This window comes from Thermobia domestica, chromosome 4 (genome assembly GCF_964235325.1).
Source record: "Thermobia domestica chromosome 4, izTheDome1.hap1.1, whole genome shotgun sequence".
NCBI classification, from domain to species: domain Eukaryota; kingdom Metazoa; phylum Arthropoda; class Insecta; order Zygentoma; family Lepismatidae; genus Thermobia; species Thermobia domestica.
In genome coordinates, this window is record NC_137457.1 from 307491004 (window position 1) to 307507797 (window position 16794).

Genomic DNA, 16794 nt, shown 5'->3' on the forward strand with positions numbered 1-16794 from the left:
AGTACTTTATTTGATTTTACAAGATCTACCGATCACTGTGAGAGAATCTGTAAGAATCATACGCAACGAAGGCTTCATTCCTAAGGTTTAGATCTCGTAAAATCATATAGGGTACCGGCGTTAACTCAAAATCGTATATTTTGGGATACGGCTAGTGGTCATTTCAAAGATGTGGATGTCAGCAGAGAGAAGAGTTGAAACATTGGTTATTTCAATGACGTAGATGGCAGCAGAGAGAAGGGTTGAAACATTGGTTATGTCAGCAGAGAGAAGAGTTGAAACGTTGGTTATCTCAACAACGTAAATGTCAGCAGAGAGAAGAGTTGAAACATTGGTTATTTCAATGACGTGGATGTCAGCACAGAGAAGAGTTGAAACATTGGTTATATCAGCAAAGAGAAGAGTTGAAACGTTGGTTATTTCAACAACGTGAATGTCAGCAGAAGGAGTGTTGAAACATTGGTTATCTCAACAACGTAAATGTCAGCAGAGAGAAGAGTTGAAACATTATACGTATTTTCTGCTAATAGAATGTAACTTTTTTTTCTTGGAAGGTGATTAAATACTGCTTATATGTTTAATGTTATTTTTTAAAAAGAAACTCTGGCTTGGCTACACGACTGTGAATCTCAGCTTCAACCCTCCGTGGGCCATCATGATTAATCCCTATCTGGGCACTTTATCTCCCAGTTCGCCACTGCGTGGACGTATACTCGCATGCAAACGAAACACATTTTAACTTTGTCCTACTATACTTACGTGCAAACGAAACGCAGTTCAACTTTGTGTCATACTTCACTAACATGCAAACGAAATGCATTTTAACTTTGTCGTACTATACATACATGTAAACGAAACGCAGTTTAACTTTGTGTCATACTTCACTAACATGCAAACGAAATGCATTTTAACTTTGTCGTACTATACATACATGTAAACGAAACACAGTTCAACTTTGTGTCATACTTCACTAACATGTAAACGAAATGCATTTTAACTTTGTCATACTATACATACATGTAAACGAAACGCAGTTTAACTTTGTGTCATACTTCACTAACATGCAAACGAAATGCATTTTAACTTTGTCGTACTATACATACATGTAAACGAAATGCAGTTTAACTTTGTGTCATACTTCACTAACATGCAAACGAAATGCATTTTAACTTTGTCATACTATACATACATGTAAACGAAACGCAGTTTAACTTTGTGTCATACTTCACTAACATGCAAACGAAATGCATTTTAACTTTGTCATACTATACTTACGTGCAAACGAAACGCAGTTCAACTTTGTGTCATACTTCACTAACATGCAAACGAAATGCATTTTAACTTTGTCATACTATACATACATGTAAACGAAACGCAGTTTAACTTTGTGTCATACTTCACTAACATGCAAACGAAATGCATTTTAACTTTGTCATACTATACATACATGTAAACGAAACGCAGTTTAACTTTGTGTCATACTTCACTAACATGCAAACGAAATGCATTTTAACTTTGTCATACTATACATACATGTAAACGAAACGCAGTTTAACTTTGTGTCATACTTCACTAACATGCAAACGAAATGCATTTTAACTTTGTCATACTATACATACATGTAAACGAAACGCAGTTTAACTTTGTGTCATACTTCACTAACATGCAAACGAAATGCATTTTAACTTTGTCGTACTATACATACATGTAAACGAAACGCAGTTTAACTTTGTGTCATACTTCACTAACATGCAAACGAAATTGCATTTTAACTTTGTCATACTATACATACATGTTTAACTTTGTCATACTATAGTGGCATGCAAACGAATCACACATTAACTTTGTCATACTGTAATGGATTCTAGTAGTACTGCATTTACATTGTATTTGCACTGAAGAAATATAATTGAGTTGTCAAACAAAACCCTGCCATTCTTTCTCGAAGAACTTGTATTTAGATTGTGTATATGCATAGGCAACGATAGTTAAATTCAGTACTACTTCAATAGATGCCAGAATGGTTCAGTGCTGGTTCAAGACCTTTATGTGGCGCCCCTAGCGGGAAAGTTGGGAACTGCTGTCTTCTCAAGTGTTCTGTCAATAGAGTAGGGATATTGAATAAATACTTAATAATGAAAGTAATAAATACGCGTAAAAAATGCTTTTAAAACAACGCTTTTTAAAAATTCACTTAAAATATGTGATTTTTGGTGGGGCAAAATTATGGGAGAAGAACTAAAAGGATTGGGCGCGATTTTATGTTAGTGATGTGTCTTAGCACTCAACTATAGGAGGAGCGCCCAATGCTTTTTGTCGTAGTCCCTTCTTTATTTTATCTCCTCAAAAAGAAGCGTCCTTTTTAATGCATTTCATAAAAGCGTTATACTTAGAAGCTTGTTTTATTATAAAATAAAAATTAATAGATAATTGCAAGCATCGTGTTAGTAGTACATGTACAGGGTGTTTCAAAACAACACCGACAACGTTTGGGAAGCGATTCCTGACACCAAGATAAGACAAAAAGTATAGACCAATCTGGGTGCACAAATTCTTTCTTTCGGAGTTATAGGCTGTCGAAAACATGAACTTTAAAGGTTCATAGCTCCAATACTATGGGGCCTTCCGTAGTCGGGTCAAGACTTCACGTGGAATCCTAAGGTACTCACGCAACAATTTTTATATAGTGGGAGTTTGGTTACAGGTATATAATTTGAACTGCTCAACTACCTGTATAAAATTTGTTGCAGAAGTACCGCAGGATTATGAAACATGTAGCTTTGGATAACACATGTATTAGTTCCTAAATGAAGTCTTGACCCGACTACGGTAGGTCCCATAGTATTGGAGCTATGGACCTTCTAAAGTTATTTTTTTTTTGTTTTCAACACAATTCCGGAAGGAAACATTTGTGCACCCAGATTAGTCTATACTTTTTATCTTATCTTGGTGTCAGGAATCTCGTCGCAAACGTTGTCGGTGTTGTTTTGAAACACCCTGTATAAATGATTATGTATAATAGTTTGTTTCAAATTGCGTACTGTTTTCTGATGTTGACCACTTTTCAATTGATCCAAGAGTTACAAACAGTTCACTGTACCTCATCTAAAGGTTGTTACGGCATTTTACCAACAATGGGATCAGTATGCATATACTTACTTTAATACTGTGTGTGTGTATGTGTGTGTGTGTTTGTAAAATAATGATGCTTGTGTGCAGTTACGCGTATTGCTTCATAAATTGATGGTCGTCTATTTGACTCTTGGGGGAAGAGAAATTAACCCAGATGATTCCTATTGTGGGTTGTTAACGCCTTCAATAACTCATCATGTATTCCTCCCCCCCCCCCCTCCATCGTACTGACTGTTCACATTATATACTCATGTCATCCTTCTCCCCTTGTTTTCCTTTCAGCTAAATAGATCCCTCTATTTATGTAAGCAGAATAATTTGCAGCATATTACAGCAGTTGTCGGAAATTGGCTGAAAATTACTGATGTTCATTGGCAAGGTGTGTGTATGAAGGGTGGAATCAGTGGGCGGGAGGGAGGGAAGAGAGTAAATTCCCCCAGTTGATCGTTTAATTAATTATTAGAGCATGTGTTTCCTTTGTCGGTGATTATATGGTCTCTATTGTACGTATGCACCTATGAATTATGCAGACTTTTTTTTTTCCTGTTCACTACATGGAACTCCTAGATATGTAATTTCTGCATTGACTTCATCGTATTGGTAAAACTCAGTGGATGCACAATACTAAACAAGCTAGTTTGTGAAATTACAGTAGACTTCAAAACAACAGGTGTCCGATAATCTAATCAGCACTGATAACATTCACCAGTTCCGGTTTTATAGGCGGATAAGGTGGGAGACGGAACCTATTTTTAAAGCGCTGAGTAAAGCACTAAATAATATATATATATATATATATATATATATATATATATATATATATAATATGCATAGGCTGAAATTATCTACCATTATCGAAAATCTCCCTAAGGGTAACCCCTTCATTCGCCACTGATGTAAGTATTGGTCAGAAGAGCATTTTACACAATGCTAAGGTATTACGTTGGCATTTCTGTTTTAGGAAACTAACTATTCTCGTATAAACAAATATGGTTTTGTGGTAAAGATTTTTAAACCTGTGACATAATTCCAAAATTTCCGATTTTCATGCGACTCATGAATGAAAATAGTATATTTAATGATCGAGGACAGAACTGGTCACGGTAAAGTGAAAGCGATTTCCTGTGAGTTTTGATGTGTTACAACTGTAGTACGAAGCCTGTCTCCCCTTCTTTGTTCAGCCTTCGTTACGTCACCAGAGAAGAACAGCGTGAGATGACGTAACGAAGATAAGACAAAATTGTTCATTGGATGTCGTCCATTCCCCACATTGATAGAAAAGACTCGATCCATGCAATCGTTCTATAGTAGCGAACGTAAAACTATATTGAGTGCAATCGAAGCGTGCGGCAAGTGTGAACTAAGTAATGTAATCCGATTTCTCGAAATACGAGGACACATAATGCAGCCGCACTTCATTTTGAAATGAGTAAGGATTTACGGCGGCTGTGTGCATATTTGCTGCAGAGAGTTTTAAAAAAAAGGACTCACCAACGACTACAACGAGAGTAGTCAAGGGTGGAAGTTTATGTCAGGGAACTCAACACCCTTCTGAAAAAATCGAATAATATCGTGTAGTTCACACTTGGCGGGCGGGCGCTTCAAATTGCACTCATGACTTTATGCATGATGCTATTCTACAATGATTAAGTGACAGAGTCGTTGTCGATCGGTGTGGGACGAGGCAACGTGCAATGAACAGCTTTGTCTTATCCACGTTTCGTCATCTCACATGGTTCTCCTTTGATTGCCTAATGAAGGTTGAAACAAAATAGCCCTCGTACGTATGAAGGAGTCATTATCTATGTATTTAAATGCTAGATTTATATGTTTGTCTCCAGTCTTTCGACAATAAGATCTTGAAAACCACAAGTGCAAGAAACGTGCCGTTTTCACTGGTCGATTCCAAATTTTGTATAGATTGTCGAGTTCTAATTGAATATTAAAAATGGCCGTTATTTCTTTATTACAGTTTTAGCGATACACTGAAAGTGTTGAATTTAAAAAAAAAAAAAAACATTTGTATACAGAGGCTGTATCCTACGAGTTATACATTCCAACACCACATATTTGTATACAGTGGTTGTATATCTCTCAGGAGTTGCTTCATTGTCAAAGAATGAATAACGAAGGATAACCATTTCTTCAGTCTAAGATGAATCTTTATTGTTTGGAGTGGTTTTCCCAATGAATACCATATATCACTGACATTGTAATTACTTATGTGTATAATGTATTTGCTTATTACATATTGCATGCAAGAAGAAAGAAAACACTGATCATACATGAATTAGAAACTCTAACCGAAAGTAGGCTCAAATCTTGCAAACGGTGCGAAATATTGAAAAAAATAATCGAAAAAAAATCTCTCCTTTATGGTAAGCCTTGCCGAATGTTATCAAGATATCCTTCATCTGCGTCTGTAAAGGGACATGTACAAAAGTTGTGAGGAATAAGGAGATTCATGTTTAAATGTGAATGATGTGCTGTGTAGAGAGCCCAGGTTCAGCTAGTAGTCCTTTAAAAGTCTCTGACAATAACAGTTCTTATAGTTTGTTGCTGCTACTGATTTTCACATTTACTTAACACTTAGAGAAACTAGTGTTTGTCCCTTTTCTTTCACGAAGTCATTTTTCTTTGAGTTAAAGTTTGTCTTTTTGGCAGTGTACTCACGAGACTCGGTGTATGTTTATCTTTCTTCCTCACAACTGAGCAGGGGAATATCCCCTCCATTTCTCACATATATTTCACTTGGACAAAAAGAAGAGAGAATTTCTCCCCTGAGACATCAAAGTGTCTTCGTGTCTACTGTGAATTTTTGATGAGCTGTGAAAACCTCCTGGTCGGTCGGTGTTCTACCATACAGTGTTTTCCTATTCCACATGGAGTTCTTGTTTCTTTTTTCCGTTAAAGAGCAAGACGAAAACATCAACTATGTTACCAAGTGTTACCAGACAAACATTGGATCCAAAAAATTGACCATATCGACCGTTCGAGGTTCTCATCGTAGAATTAAAGTATCCGTATCGAAAAGGAAAGCAGCCAGATAATGCAAGGAGTTATTTTAAAAATGATTGTGAGTTACAAAAACTGTTGTGTTTCATTTCTGTTTTACATCCCACTGCTTTGTCCTTTATACCAAAGAAGACGCGGGGATATGAAGAGTAAAATAACAATATACATAATATCCATACCTTAAGCGGAGCTCGAATTCTGCACAGGTAAATCTTGCAATCGTCAGCATTAATACCTAAGATCTCTCTACTATGCCATTTGGATAATTAGCGATATTGTTATGTAGAAGTCCCTCCAAAATAGTCTAACTCTGCTGGTTTTAATTCTTGTACCAATAAAAAAAACCTCATGTATTTTTTTCTTTACTTCTGGGAGTAGTCATGAATTGTATTGGCTGAATTGAAATTGAAAAACTGAATATTCCAACTTCTCCGTTCCGGAGGAATTTTTCAGAATGGCATAACCAAAAAGTTTCTGGAAACGTTCATGGTTATCAAATACGCAACGAAGCTAATACTTCTGTGCGAGTAGGAGAAAAAAAATGATTGGCCAATGTTGGCAATCTGTATTACATGTCGGTTGATCAACGGAAAAGAGTGATACTCTAAGAAACGTTGCTCCAGCAATGTCATGTGAATAATAATTAGCCAACGATGTAATTCAAAGTACTACACATTGAATCAAGAAATAACTGTCTTATGTTTTCCCTGTCGTAAAAATAATGTAGGCTTTAATTTTTTCGCGAAGGAATCTTGAGTAGGGATGCGCATGAGACAAGATTTGTGTGTGTCTCGTCTCGAAAATATGCTGTAACAGTGGTGTCTCAACTCGAAAAATGTATATTTATCTATTGGAAGGGCCGTGTCTCGACTCGAATTTTGTCAGGAAAATCCTGTTTCGACTCGTCTCGTGCGCATCCCTAACCTTGAGTCAGACCGTGCAGCCGGACCTGCTGAAATCTAGGGATGCGCAAAAGACAAGATTTGAGACTGTCTCGTCTCGAAAATGTGCCGTAAAAGTGATGTCTCGACTCGAAAAATATATATTTTTCTATTGGAAGAGCTGTGTCTCGACTCGAATTTTATCACGAATATCTTGTCTCGACTCGTCTCGTGTGCATTCCTACTGAAATTCAAACAACCAGAGGGCGATCCAACCATATTATAGTTCATCACCATATTATAGTTCATTGCAAGCCTAGCATGAAAAGCTTAGGGGGGGACAGCAAAAATTTAGGGGATCCCGGCCCCCTAGACCCCCATGGATACGGGCCTGAGCAGGTCCCATTTCATGTAGCGTAGGCACTAAAAATGGACGTTAAATTGTAATCAATTAATCAGTTCCTGCTTTCTTGCAGAAAAGACAGATAGTTGGAACCCGTTTCATATATCCTAGGCTCTGAATAGAGACGTTTAGTTCTAATCGTTTTAATCAATCTCTATTTTTCTATGGGGGCCGCGGTGGCTCAGTGGTAGAGCGTTCACCTCTGGTGCTTGAGGTCCCGGGTTCGATCCCAGCCCCCGCCAAGTGAACCTTGTGGTGGACAAACACCGTGTGCGTGGGTTTTCTCGGGGTTCTCCCGTTTCCTCCCACTTTCTTCATTCCACCATTTCATTCATTACTCATCATCACCGTCTCCTTTAGCCTAACCGGCATAACCGTGGGACGTAAAACTCAAAGATTTCATTTTTTCTATTTTTCTATATCTTAATAAAGAGAGAAGGTTTAAACCTGAAAACGCCCCCTTGTGTACGCCACTATTATACTTTAGCTCCTACACTGATTCCTTCAAATGCATATTCTCTCGTGACTTCTTTAATTGCAAGTACAGGATATTGTTGTTAGTTCAAATAATTTTCTTTCTTTCTTTTGTAAAGTCATCAAAGGAGGTATTCGTAGTTGGTTTTTGGTGTTGTAAAAAGCTTCGTGGCCTTATTTTCTCTGTTTGCACAGTTGCTTAAGTTCCGTTACCTTTGCGGATTGCTGCATTAGCACCTTGTGTTGCAACAACCGCAAGGTTCGTAAGTACTGCGTGGATCTTGTTTACATTTCTCTACGGTAGTGGTAATTGTGTTCTAACTGCTAATAATCCTATGCGAAGGATTTCTCTTTTTAAAGAGACTTCTAAACTATGTTATGGATAAGTATGGGAAAGTCTGATAGAGAATGGCTAAGCCCGTCTGTCTATCTGCCTATCGACAAGTGTGAGAGCATAAACGGTAACGGATAGCGAGAAGTAGTTTCTGACATCGATTTAATGGCCCAGGAATAGGTTCTGTCTCCTTTCTGAAGACTGTTTTGAAACCGGAAGTAGTAAAAAAAATCTACGACTTCCGGTTTCAACATTGATCACTATGGACCAAAGATGGTCGTAAATAAATACCAAGAAGTAATTTTGTAGAATTGATTCGGCGTTCGAAGTATAGGTTTTACTTCTAGCCTTATTCTTCGTACAAAACCGGAAGTGGCAGAAATTCACTACAATAATTTCCGGTGTCAGTATTGATCTCCGTACGATATAGCGAGAAATTGCTATTTGGTGTGGATTCAGCATCCCAATGATAGGTTGATAGGTCTTATCTTCATTCTTATCCCTCTATTCAAACCGGAAGTGGTAAACTATACGATTTCCGGTTTCTACACTAACTGCTATGAAGAGAGAGTGTGTATAGTATTATTATTTTTCATATGAATTCAGTATCAGAAGTATTTCTATTCTTATATTTAAAAAAATCGAAAGCTGCAGGGATCTGTACAACTTCCGGTTTCAGTTCTGATCTCAGAGCATACACGCTAATAGATAGCGGAAATAGTTTATTTCATATGGATCCAGCGTCTAAAGAGCAGATTCCGTCTCCAACCTTGTTATCTCTGTTGTAAGAGAAGTGACAGAACTCAGTCACTTTCGGTTTAGGTATAAAATCCCCATAGTTTCACACTTTCCAGCGCAACTCACTTCTGTCTTGAGATGTCATATTAGGTTTTGAAAAGAGATTGTGAACAATATAAGCAACAACTACAGATACCCAGAGGGATAAGAGCTGATTCGACAGGCGTACACAAGCTTCAGTTATTATATAGAATTATCACACAGATGGCGTTACTGTAAAAAAAAATAAAGCAAGGACGTCAACTAATTGCGCGAATGAACTCAAAAATTCGTTTCGAAGAAATTCGGAAAAGAAAAATCGTAGAAATGATATATTTTTACCACTTTCGAATCCAAACAGCAAGATGCGGCCAGAGACGAAATATATTCTTAGCATTATGTGAATTAAAGAAAGTTTATCACAATCTTGTAGGCTTTTTGATCCTGGGAGAATTAATGTTGAACCTGTAGTTAGTAAATTTCTATTACTTTCGGATTCAACAGCAAGATACAGCCAGAAACGAAAAATATTCTTAGCATTGTGTGAATTAAAGGAAGTTATCACAATCTTGTAGGCTTTTTGATCCTGGGAGAATTAATGTTGAACCTGTAGTTAGTAAATTTCTATTACTTTCGGATTCAACAGCAAGATGAGACGAAAAATATTCTTAGCATTATGTGAATTAAAGGAAGTTATCACAATCTTGTAGGCTTTTTGATCCTGGGAGAATTAATGTTGAACCTGTAGTTAGTAAATTTCTATTACTTTCGGATTCAACAGCAAGATACAGCCAGAGACGAAAAATATTCTTAGCATTATGTGAATTAAAGGAAGTTATCACAATCTTGTAGGCTTTTTGATCCTGGGAGAATTAATGTTGAACCTGTAGTTAGTAAATTTCTATTACTTTCGGATTCAACAGCAAGATACAGCCAGAGACGAAAAATATTCTTAGCATTATGTGAATTAAAGGAAGTTATCACAATCTTGTAGGCTTTTTGATCCTGGGAGAATTAATGTTGAACCTGTAGTTAGTAAATTTCTATTACTTTCGGATTCAACAGCAAGATACGGCCAGAGACGAAAAATATTCATAGCATTATGTGAATTCAAGGAAGTTATCACAATCTTGTAGGCTTTTTGATCCTGGGAGAATTAATGTTGAACCTGTAGTTAGTAAATTTCTATTACTTTCGGATTCAACAGCAAGATACGGCCAGAGACGAAAAATATTCTTAGCATTATGTGAATTAAAGGAAGTTATCACAATCTTGTAGGCTTTTTGATCCTGGGAGAATTAATGTTGAACCTGTAGTTAGTAAATTTCTATTACTTTCGGATTCAACAGCAAGATGAGACGAAAAATATTCTTAGCATTATGTGAATTAAAGGAAGTTATCACAATCTTGTAGGCTTTTTGATCCTGGGAGAATTAATGTTGAACCTGTAGTTAGTAAATTTCTATTACTTTCGGATTCAACAGCAAGATACAGCCAGAGACGAAAAATATTCTTAGCATTATGTGAATTAAAGGAAGTTATCACAATCTTGTAGGCTTTTTGATCCTGGGAGAATTAATGTTGAACCTGTAGTTAGTAAATTTCTATTACTTTCGGATTCAACAGCAAGATGAGACGAAAAATATTCTTAGCATTATGTGAATTAAAGGAAGTTACCACAATCTTGTAGGCTTTTTGATCCTGGGAGAATTAATGTTGAACCTGTAGTTAGTAAATTTCTATTACTTTCGGATTCAACAGCAAGATGAGACGAAAAATATTCTTAGCATTATGTGAATTAAAGGAAGTTATCACAATCTTGTAGGCTTTTTGATCCTGGGAGAATTAATGTTGAACCTGTAGTTAGTAAATTTCTATTACTTTCGGATTCAACAGCAAGATACGGCCAGAGACGAAAAATATTCTTAGAATTATGTGAATTAAAGGAAGTCTATCACAATCTTGTAGGCTTTTTGATCCTGGGAGAATTAATGTTGAACCTGTAGTTAGTAAATTTCTATTACTTTCGGATTCAACAGCAAGATGAGACGAAAAATATTTTTAGCATAATGTGAATTAAAGGAAGTTTATCACAATCTTGTACGCTTTTTGATCCTGGGAGAATTAATGTTGAACCTGTAGTTAGTAAATTTCTATTACTTTCGGATTCAACAGCAAGATACAGCCAGAGACGAAAAATATTCTTAGCATTATGTGAATTAAAGGAAGTTATCACAATCTTGTAGGCTTTTTGATCCTGGGAGAATTAATGTTGAACCTGTAGTTAGTAAATTTCTATTAATTTCGGATTCAACAGCAAGATACGGCCAGAGACGAAAAATATTCTTAGCATTATGTGAATTAAAGGAAGTCTATTACAGTCTTTAACCTTTGTGGTGGGTAACATTGTATTCGTGGTTTTTCTCGGGGTAGTTCCGTTTTCTCCCACGTTCCGTCAATTCTTCCATTATCATTCACTTGCTTCACTTCAATTATCGTTTTCCTTAGCCTAAAGGGCATAAATCGTTGGGCATTAAACTCAAAGATTTAATATTATATCATTTTATAATCTTTCATCGCTTTCGATCCATGAGGATTGATGTTGAACCCGTAATCGGAAATTATTCTTAGGATTAGTTCAAATAAGGAAAGTTCATCACAAACTTTTACGGTTTGTGATTCATGAGGATCAATATCGAAACCGGAACTGGTATTTTCCTATCATTTCTGATGTCAATAGAGAGAGAGATATAAGGGCGGAGATAGGACGAACCTATTCGTGACACAAGTTCATACAAAGTAAAGGTTATCGCGATTTTTAAAAAATGTTTTTTAACAGATTGACTGCCAAGGTGATTTGAGGGTACTGCTTCCAGGAGGCCATAAATTTCTTCTTACCTTTGGCTCAATTATGGACAGTCGTGTCATATTTTTGTCGCGATATTTTGCTTCTCCCGAAAATGTACCAATGGGAGCCGAGCACCATATGTCATGCTCATGATCTCACAGTAATCTGTGACAATGAGCATCATATATGATGCTCAAGAACCTGAATAGGTTAGTAATTTGTGATATCGAGCATGAGCATCATATATGGTGCTCATGGCCCCACAGAAAAATAAGGTGAGCACCACATTTGATGCTCATGGCAGTCAACCTGTGCTCGATATTGAAACTGGATATAACCGGTGTGAAGAGAGATGAGGATGGGGGAGATAAAACATATTCTTGGGACACTGGATTCATATGAATAGTTAATTCATGCTGTCTATGCCTGTAATGTTAAATCGGAAAGGATATGTTTATACTACTTTATATTTTGACATAGGGATAAAGTTGGATATAAAACACAAATACACGTTTAAAAAAGATGTTTCACTATCTTTTAACGTTTTGTGATTCTCAGAGATCAATATTGATACCGGAAGTGGTAATGTACGAGCACTTCCGGTTTCGGTAGAGGAATCAAGGCAAAGATGAAATCTATTTTTGGGTCGCTGAACCAATGGAAATAATAAAAAGAGGAATTTCCTTCTCTTACAGTTTCTGTCTTGATACCTGACGACAGTCTCAGAGTTTGGTTATATTTCCGGTACTTAGAGTACAGTCAACGACAAATGTTCTTTCAATTTGATGAAGTAGTTTCGTAAATAACTTCAGAACGAAAGGACAATTTGAGTACAGTTTTCAGTCAATTAAAAAGAAGGTAATTTTCTGTTGATTCCTGCCATGCCAGCGTTGTACGTTCCAGCTATACCACCGTTATTTCCAAAATAAATTTCACCAAATGGAAAGAACTTTTATCACTGACTGTACATCATAGTCTGAAAGGCTAAAAGTTAAGAAAGAAAAAAGGAAACTCTGCTCATAAATTCTTTTAAGTTTGGTTTGTTATTCAATTTGACTCGACTTATATGTAAGAACGTATTATATCTGACTTTTTCACGTTCATGATCCCGACTTCAGAAGCTATAATGATAAAAAAAAAAAAAAAAAACTAAACATTGAGAAATAAGAGAAAACAACAAAAGTCAACTTAAATTCTTCGATAGTCAAGGATATTTGGTTTCATTTTTCTCTCTTCATTTCGTTATGTTCTTTTCTACCAAAAAAGAAAGAAAAAGAAAGAAAGAAAAATAAACGAGAGAAGAGTGCTATTAAATGTTATGGAGGAAAACGTGGTGTCGCATTTTTAAAAATATTGTTTCTAGCTGTTCGTTTTTAATTTGTTAGACTTGTAAACACTTTAAAAGATTAGAAGTAACATTGTGAAAATAATAATGTTAAAAAGAAGGCATGGAAATTGATCCCTCTTGAAGAAATATCAGGAAATTACAAGAAATATGCATTTATGTATTTCATTACTACTTATTAGATTATAATCTTATTATTTCCATACAATAAATATTTTAATCCTCTTACTTCGTTGCTGAAAACACACTAATAGCTAGTGTTGCACACGAGACTAGAAATAAGATTTTCACATTTTATTTTGTAACTGTTGTTGTAGGACCTTCGTCTCGTCTCGATTCTAAAAGGATGTTTTCTCGTCTCGTCTCGATTCTAAAAGGATGTTGTCTCGTCTCTATTCTAAAAGGATGTTTTCTCGTCTCGTCTCTATTCTAAAAGGATGTTTTCTCGTCTCGTCTGGATTCTAAAAGGATTATTTCTCGTCTCGTTTCGATTATTAAAGGATTCTTGTCTCGTCGCGATTCTGAAAGGATTCTTTCTCGTCTTGATTCTAAAAGGAATCCTTTTAGTCTCATTTTCATTCTAAAAGGACTTTTTTCTGGTCTCGTCTCAATTTCGGGATTTTATCTCGTCTCGTTTCAATTTTAGGATTCTATCTCGTATCAGTGGGCCGCGGTGGCTCAGTGGTAGAGCGTTCATCTCTGGTGCATGGGGTCCTGGGTTCAAACCCTGCTCCCGCCAAGTGAACTTTGTGGTGGACAAACACCGTGTGCGTGGGTTTTCTCGGGGTTCTCCCGTTTCCTCCCACTTTCTTCATTCCACCATTTTTTTCATTCATTACTCATCATCACCGTCTCCTTTAGCCTAGCCGGCATAACCGTGCGACGTAAAACTCAAAAATTTCATTTCATTTTTTCTATCTCGTATCAATTCTAGGATTCTTTCTTGTCTCGATTTTAAAAGCATTCTTTCTCATCTCGTCTCAATTCTTAAAAGGACTCTTTCTAGTCTCGTCTCGATTCTAAAAGTATTCTTTCTTGTCTCGTCGCCATTCTAAAATGATTCTTTCTTGTCTTGTCTCAATTCTAAAAAGGATTCTGTCGTGTCGATTCTAGAAGGATTCTTTCTCGTCTCGTCTCGATTCTAAAAATATTTTTTTTTATTTTCTTGTCTCGATTCTAAAAGGATTCTTTCTTGTCTCGTCTCGATTCTAAAAGGATGGATTATTTCTTGTCTCGTCTCGATTCTAGGATTTTTCTCGTCTCGTCTCGATTCTAAAAGGATTCTTTCTAGTCTCGTCTTGATTCTAAAAGGATTCTTTCTAGTCTCGTATTGATTCTCGACATGTTTTCTTGTAGGCAACATTACTGATAGTAGATTATTATTATTATTTTTAATTTAACGAAAACAGTAAATGGTTTAGTGTATTTAAATAGTTGGTGGGTGGAAGAAACCGTGGCTCAGTGGTAGAGCGCTCATCTCCGCTGCGTTCTTGGTTCGATCCCTTGACCTTACATTACTTGTGACGAACAGCCTTGTGTCCATGGTTTCTTTCCTTACTATCTACATTATCATTCCATCAGTTTACCACTCACGACATTCAGTTAAAAAATAACATTTGTACTTTGGTGGGGTATCTCAGACCATACGTAACTCATATTGGAAAATATCATAGTGTTTCTGTTATTAACATAGTGATAGTTCACACCAAACTATGATGATAGATAAGAAACCAGCGTCATCTATTGAGCACCTTTAAATCTAGAGAGAAACATATGATGGGTGGGATTTGTAAGACTCCACCTTATTCACTATATTAAATATGATAGAACGTCAGTGGAAAAAGGTTGATAACATCTCAGATAGAGAATTATGATTCAAACTGTAGGGATACCGGATATAATATTTTAATTAAGTTGTGCCCTGTTCTTATTTTAATTATATGTTCCTCTCATTCTTCTTTTTTTTCAGTATGTTCGGCGGCGGAGAAACCCTAGCAATGTACGTGTTATGGAAATTGAGCTTGTCAAAGGCAGTAAAGGATTGGGTTTCAGCATTGCGGGGGGTATCGGCAACCAGCATATCCCCGGTGACAACGGAATTTACGTCACAAAAATCATGGACGGCGGCGCTGCACAATTGGATGGACGACTCTGCGTCGGCGACAAGCTCGTTGCGGTTAGACATACACCAGTGAGTACATGCAGATTTTATGTTTGTATTTTTTTTAAATATATTTATTAATGAGATGAGTATTTTTGTGTTGTGCAGGATGTTTCGAAAGTCCGTATCCGATTTCAAAATATGACTTCAAGCGCTAGCGTGTGGTGCTGTTTCCGATCGGGGAACAAGTCATGAATGGCAAAAGACTCTTCGGGGTGGACAAACCTATAATATTAGCATGCATTAGTAACATGGTTATTATCATGCCCGAGTGTCTTCTCAAGAGTTCACCTGTTTCCTCCCACATCATCATTTCACAAATTCTTTATTTGACAAACCTCCAGGCACTTGTTATGAAGCGAATTTATACTGAAATAATCAACTAACAATAGCGGCAAAGAGTATCAGCCAAAGAGTATATTTAAAGATATCATCCCAGCATTCTGATCATATTTTTAGATACCTGATAGAACTGAGAAAAAACTCTAGAGAAACCTGTGAAGATGACCGGACACCGGATTTGGATTCGGGACATACCGGTTGCGGAGCAAGACCGCTAACTACTAGTGGTCTTGATGTAGGACATCATTTGTAACTTCTCTTCCTTCCATCATATTTACTATCACATCCGTCAAATTACGTATAATTTCTTCTAAAATAATAATATTATAACTACTTTATTTTCTTCTTTTTAAATTACCTCTATTACTAATCTTTCGTACCCTTTATTTCTAACACTTTCCGGTTACATCTATACAATTTTCAGTATTCTTTTCCATACTAATATTCTTTGTGTCATTTTTTTTTTTCGTTATGTTCATACATGTCTATTTCATTCAATGCAACTGTAATGGTCGCATTTGAATGAGATATTTTCGTAGTCCCCTTATTCAACGACTCACGACAGTTCTTGACTATCCTTGAATACGAGGGCTATCCAGAAAGTAGATTACGTTTTGGAATAAAAAATCAACAAAGTATAGGAAACAAATTTTATTATATACAGATGAAAGCCACACACAAATACTACTTTTCGACATAGTCACCATTCAAATTAAGGCATTTATCGTAGCGATGTACGAGCTTGGAAATTCCTTCGTCGAAAAATTCGGCCGCCTGCGACTTCAACCACTTCGTTACCTCTTCTTGCAGCTGTTCGTCGTCATCAAAACGCTGCATAGCCAGCAACTTCTTCATTGCTGGGAATAGGTGGAAGTCGCTCGGTGCCAGGTCGGGACTGTACGGCGGATGAGGAAACAACTCCCACTGAAAAGATTCAAGAACTTCACGCGTGACATTTGCCGTGTGGGGCCGGGCGTTGTCGTGAATCAACAAGATCTTAGAGCTCAACATTCCTCTGCGCTTGTTTTGAATTGCTCTTCTGAGGTTTTGCAGAGTTTGGCAATACCTTTGAGCGTTTATTG

General features: G+C 36.6%; 1 protein-coding gene across 1 annotated transcript in view; it reads left to right on the top strand.

Moving 5' to 3' along the window:
• LOC145684280 (disks large 1 tumor suppressor protein-like) overlaps positions 1-16794 on the top strand; it is a gene marked incomplete in the record, with an annotated part of 1496324 nt that overhangs the window by 1272603 nt on the left and 206927 nt on the right. Inside the window, 1 exon segment of the mRNA XM_081756423.1 lies at positions 15179-15400. Within this exon segment, the coding sequence (XP_081612549.1) occupies positions 15179-15400 (222 nt within the window).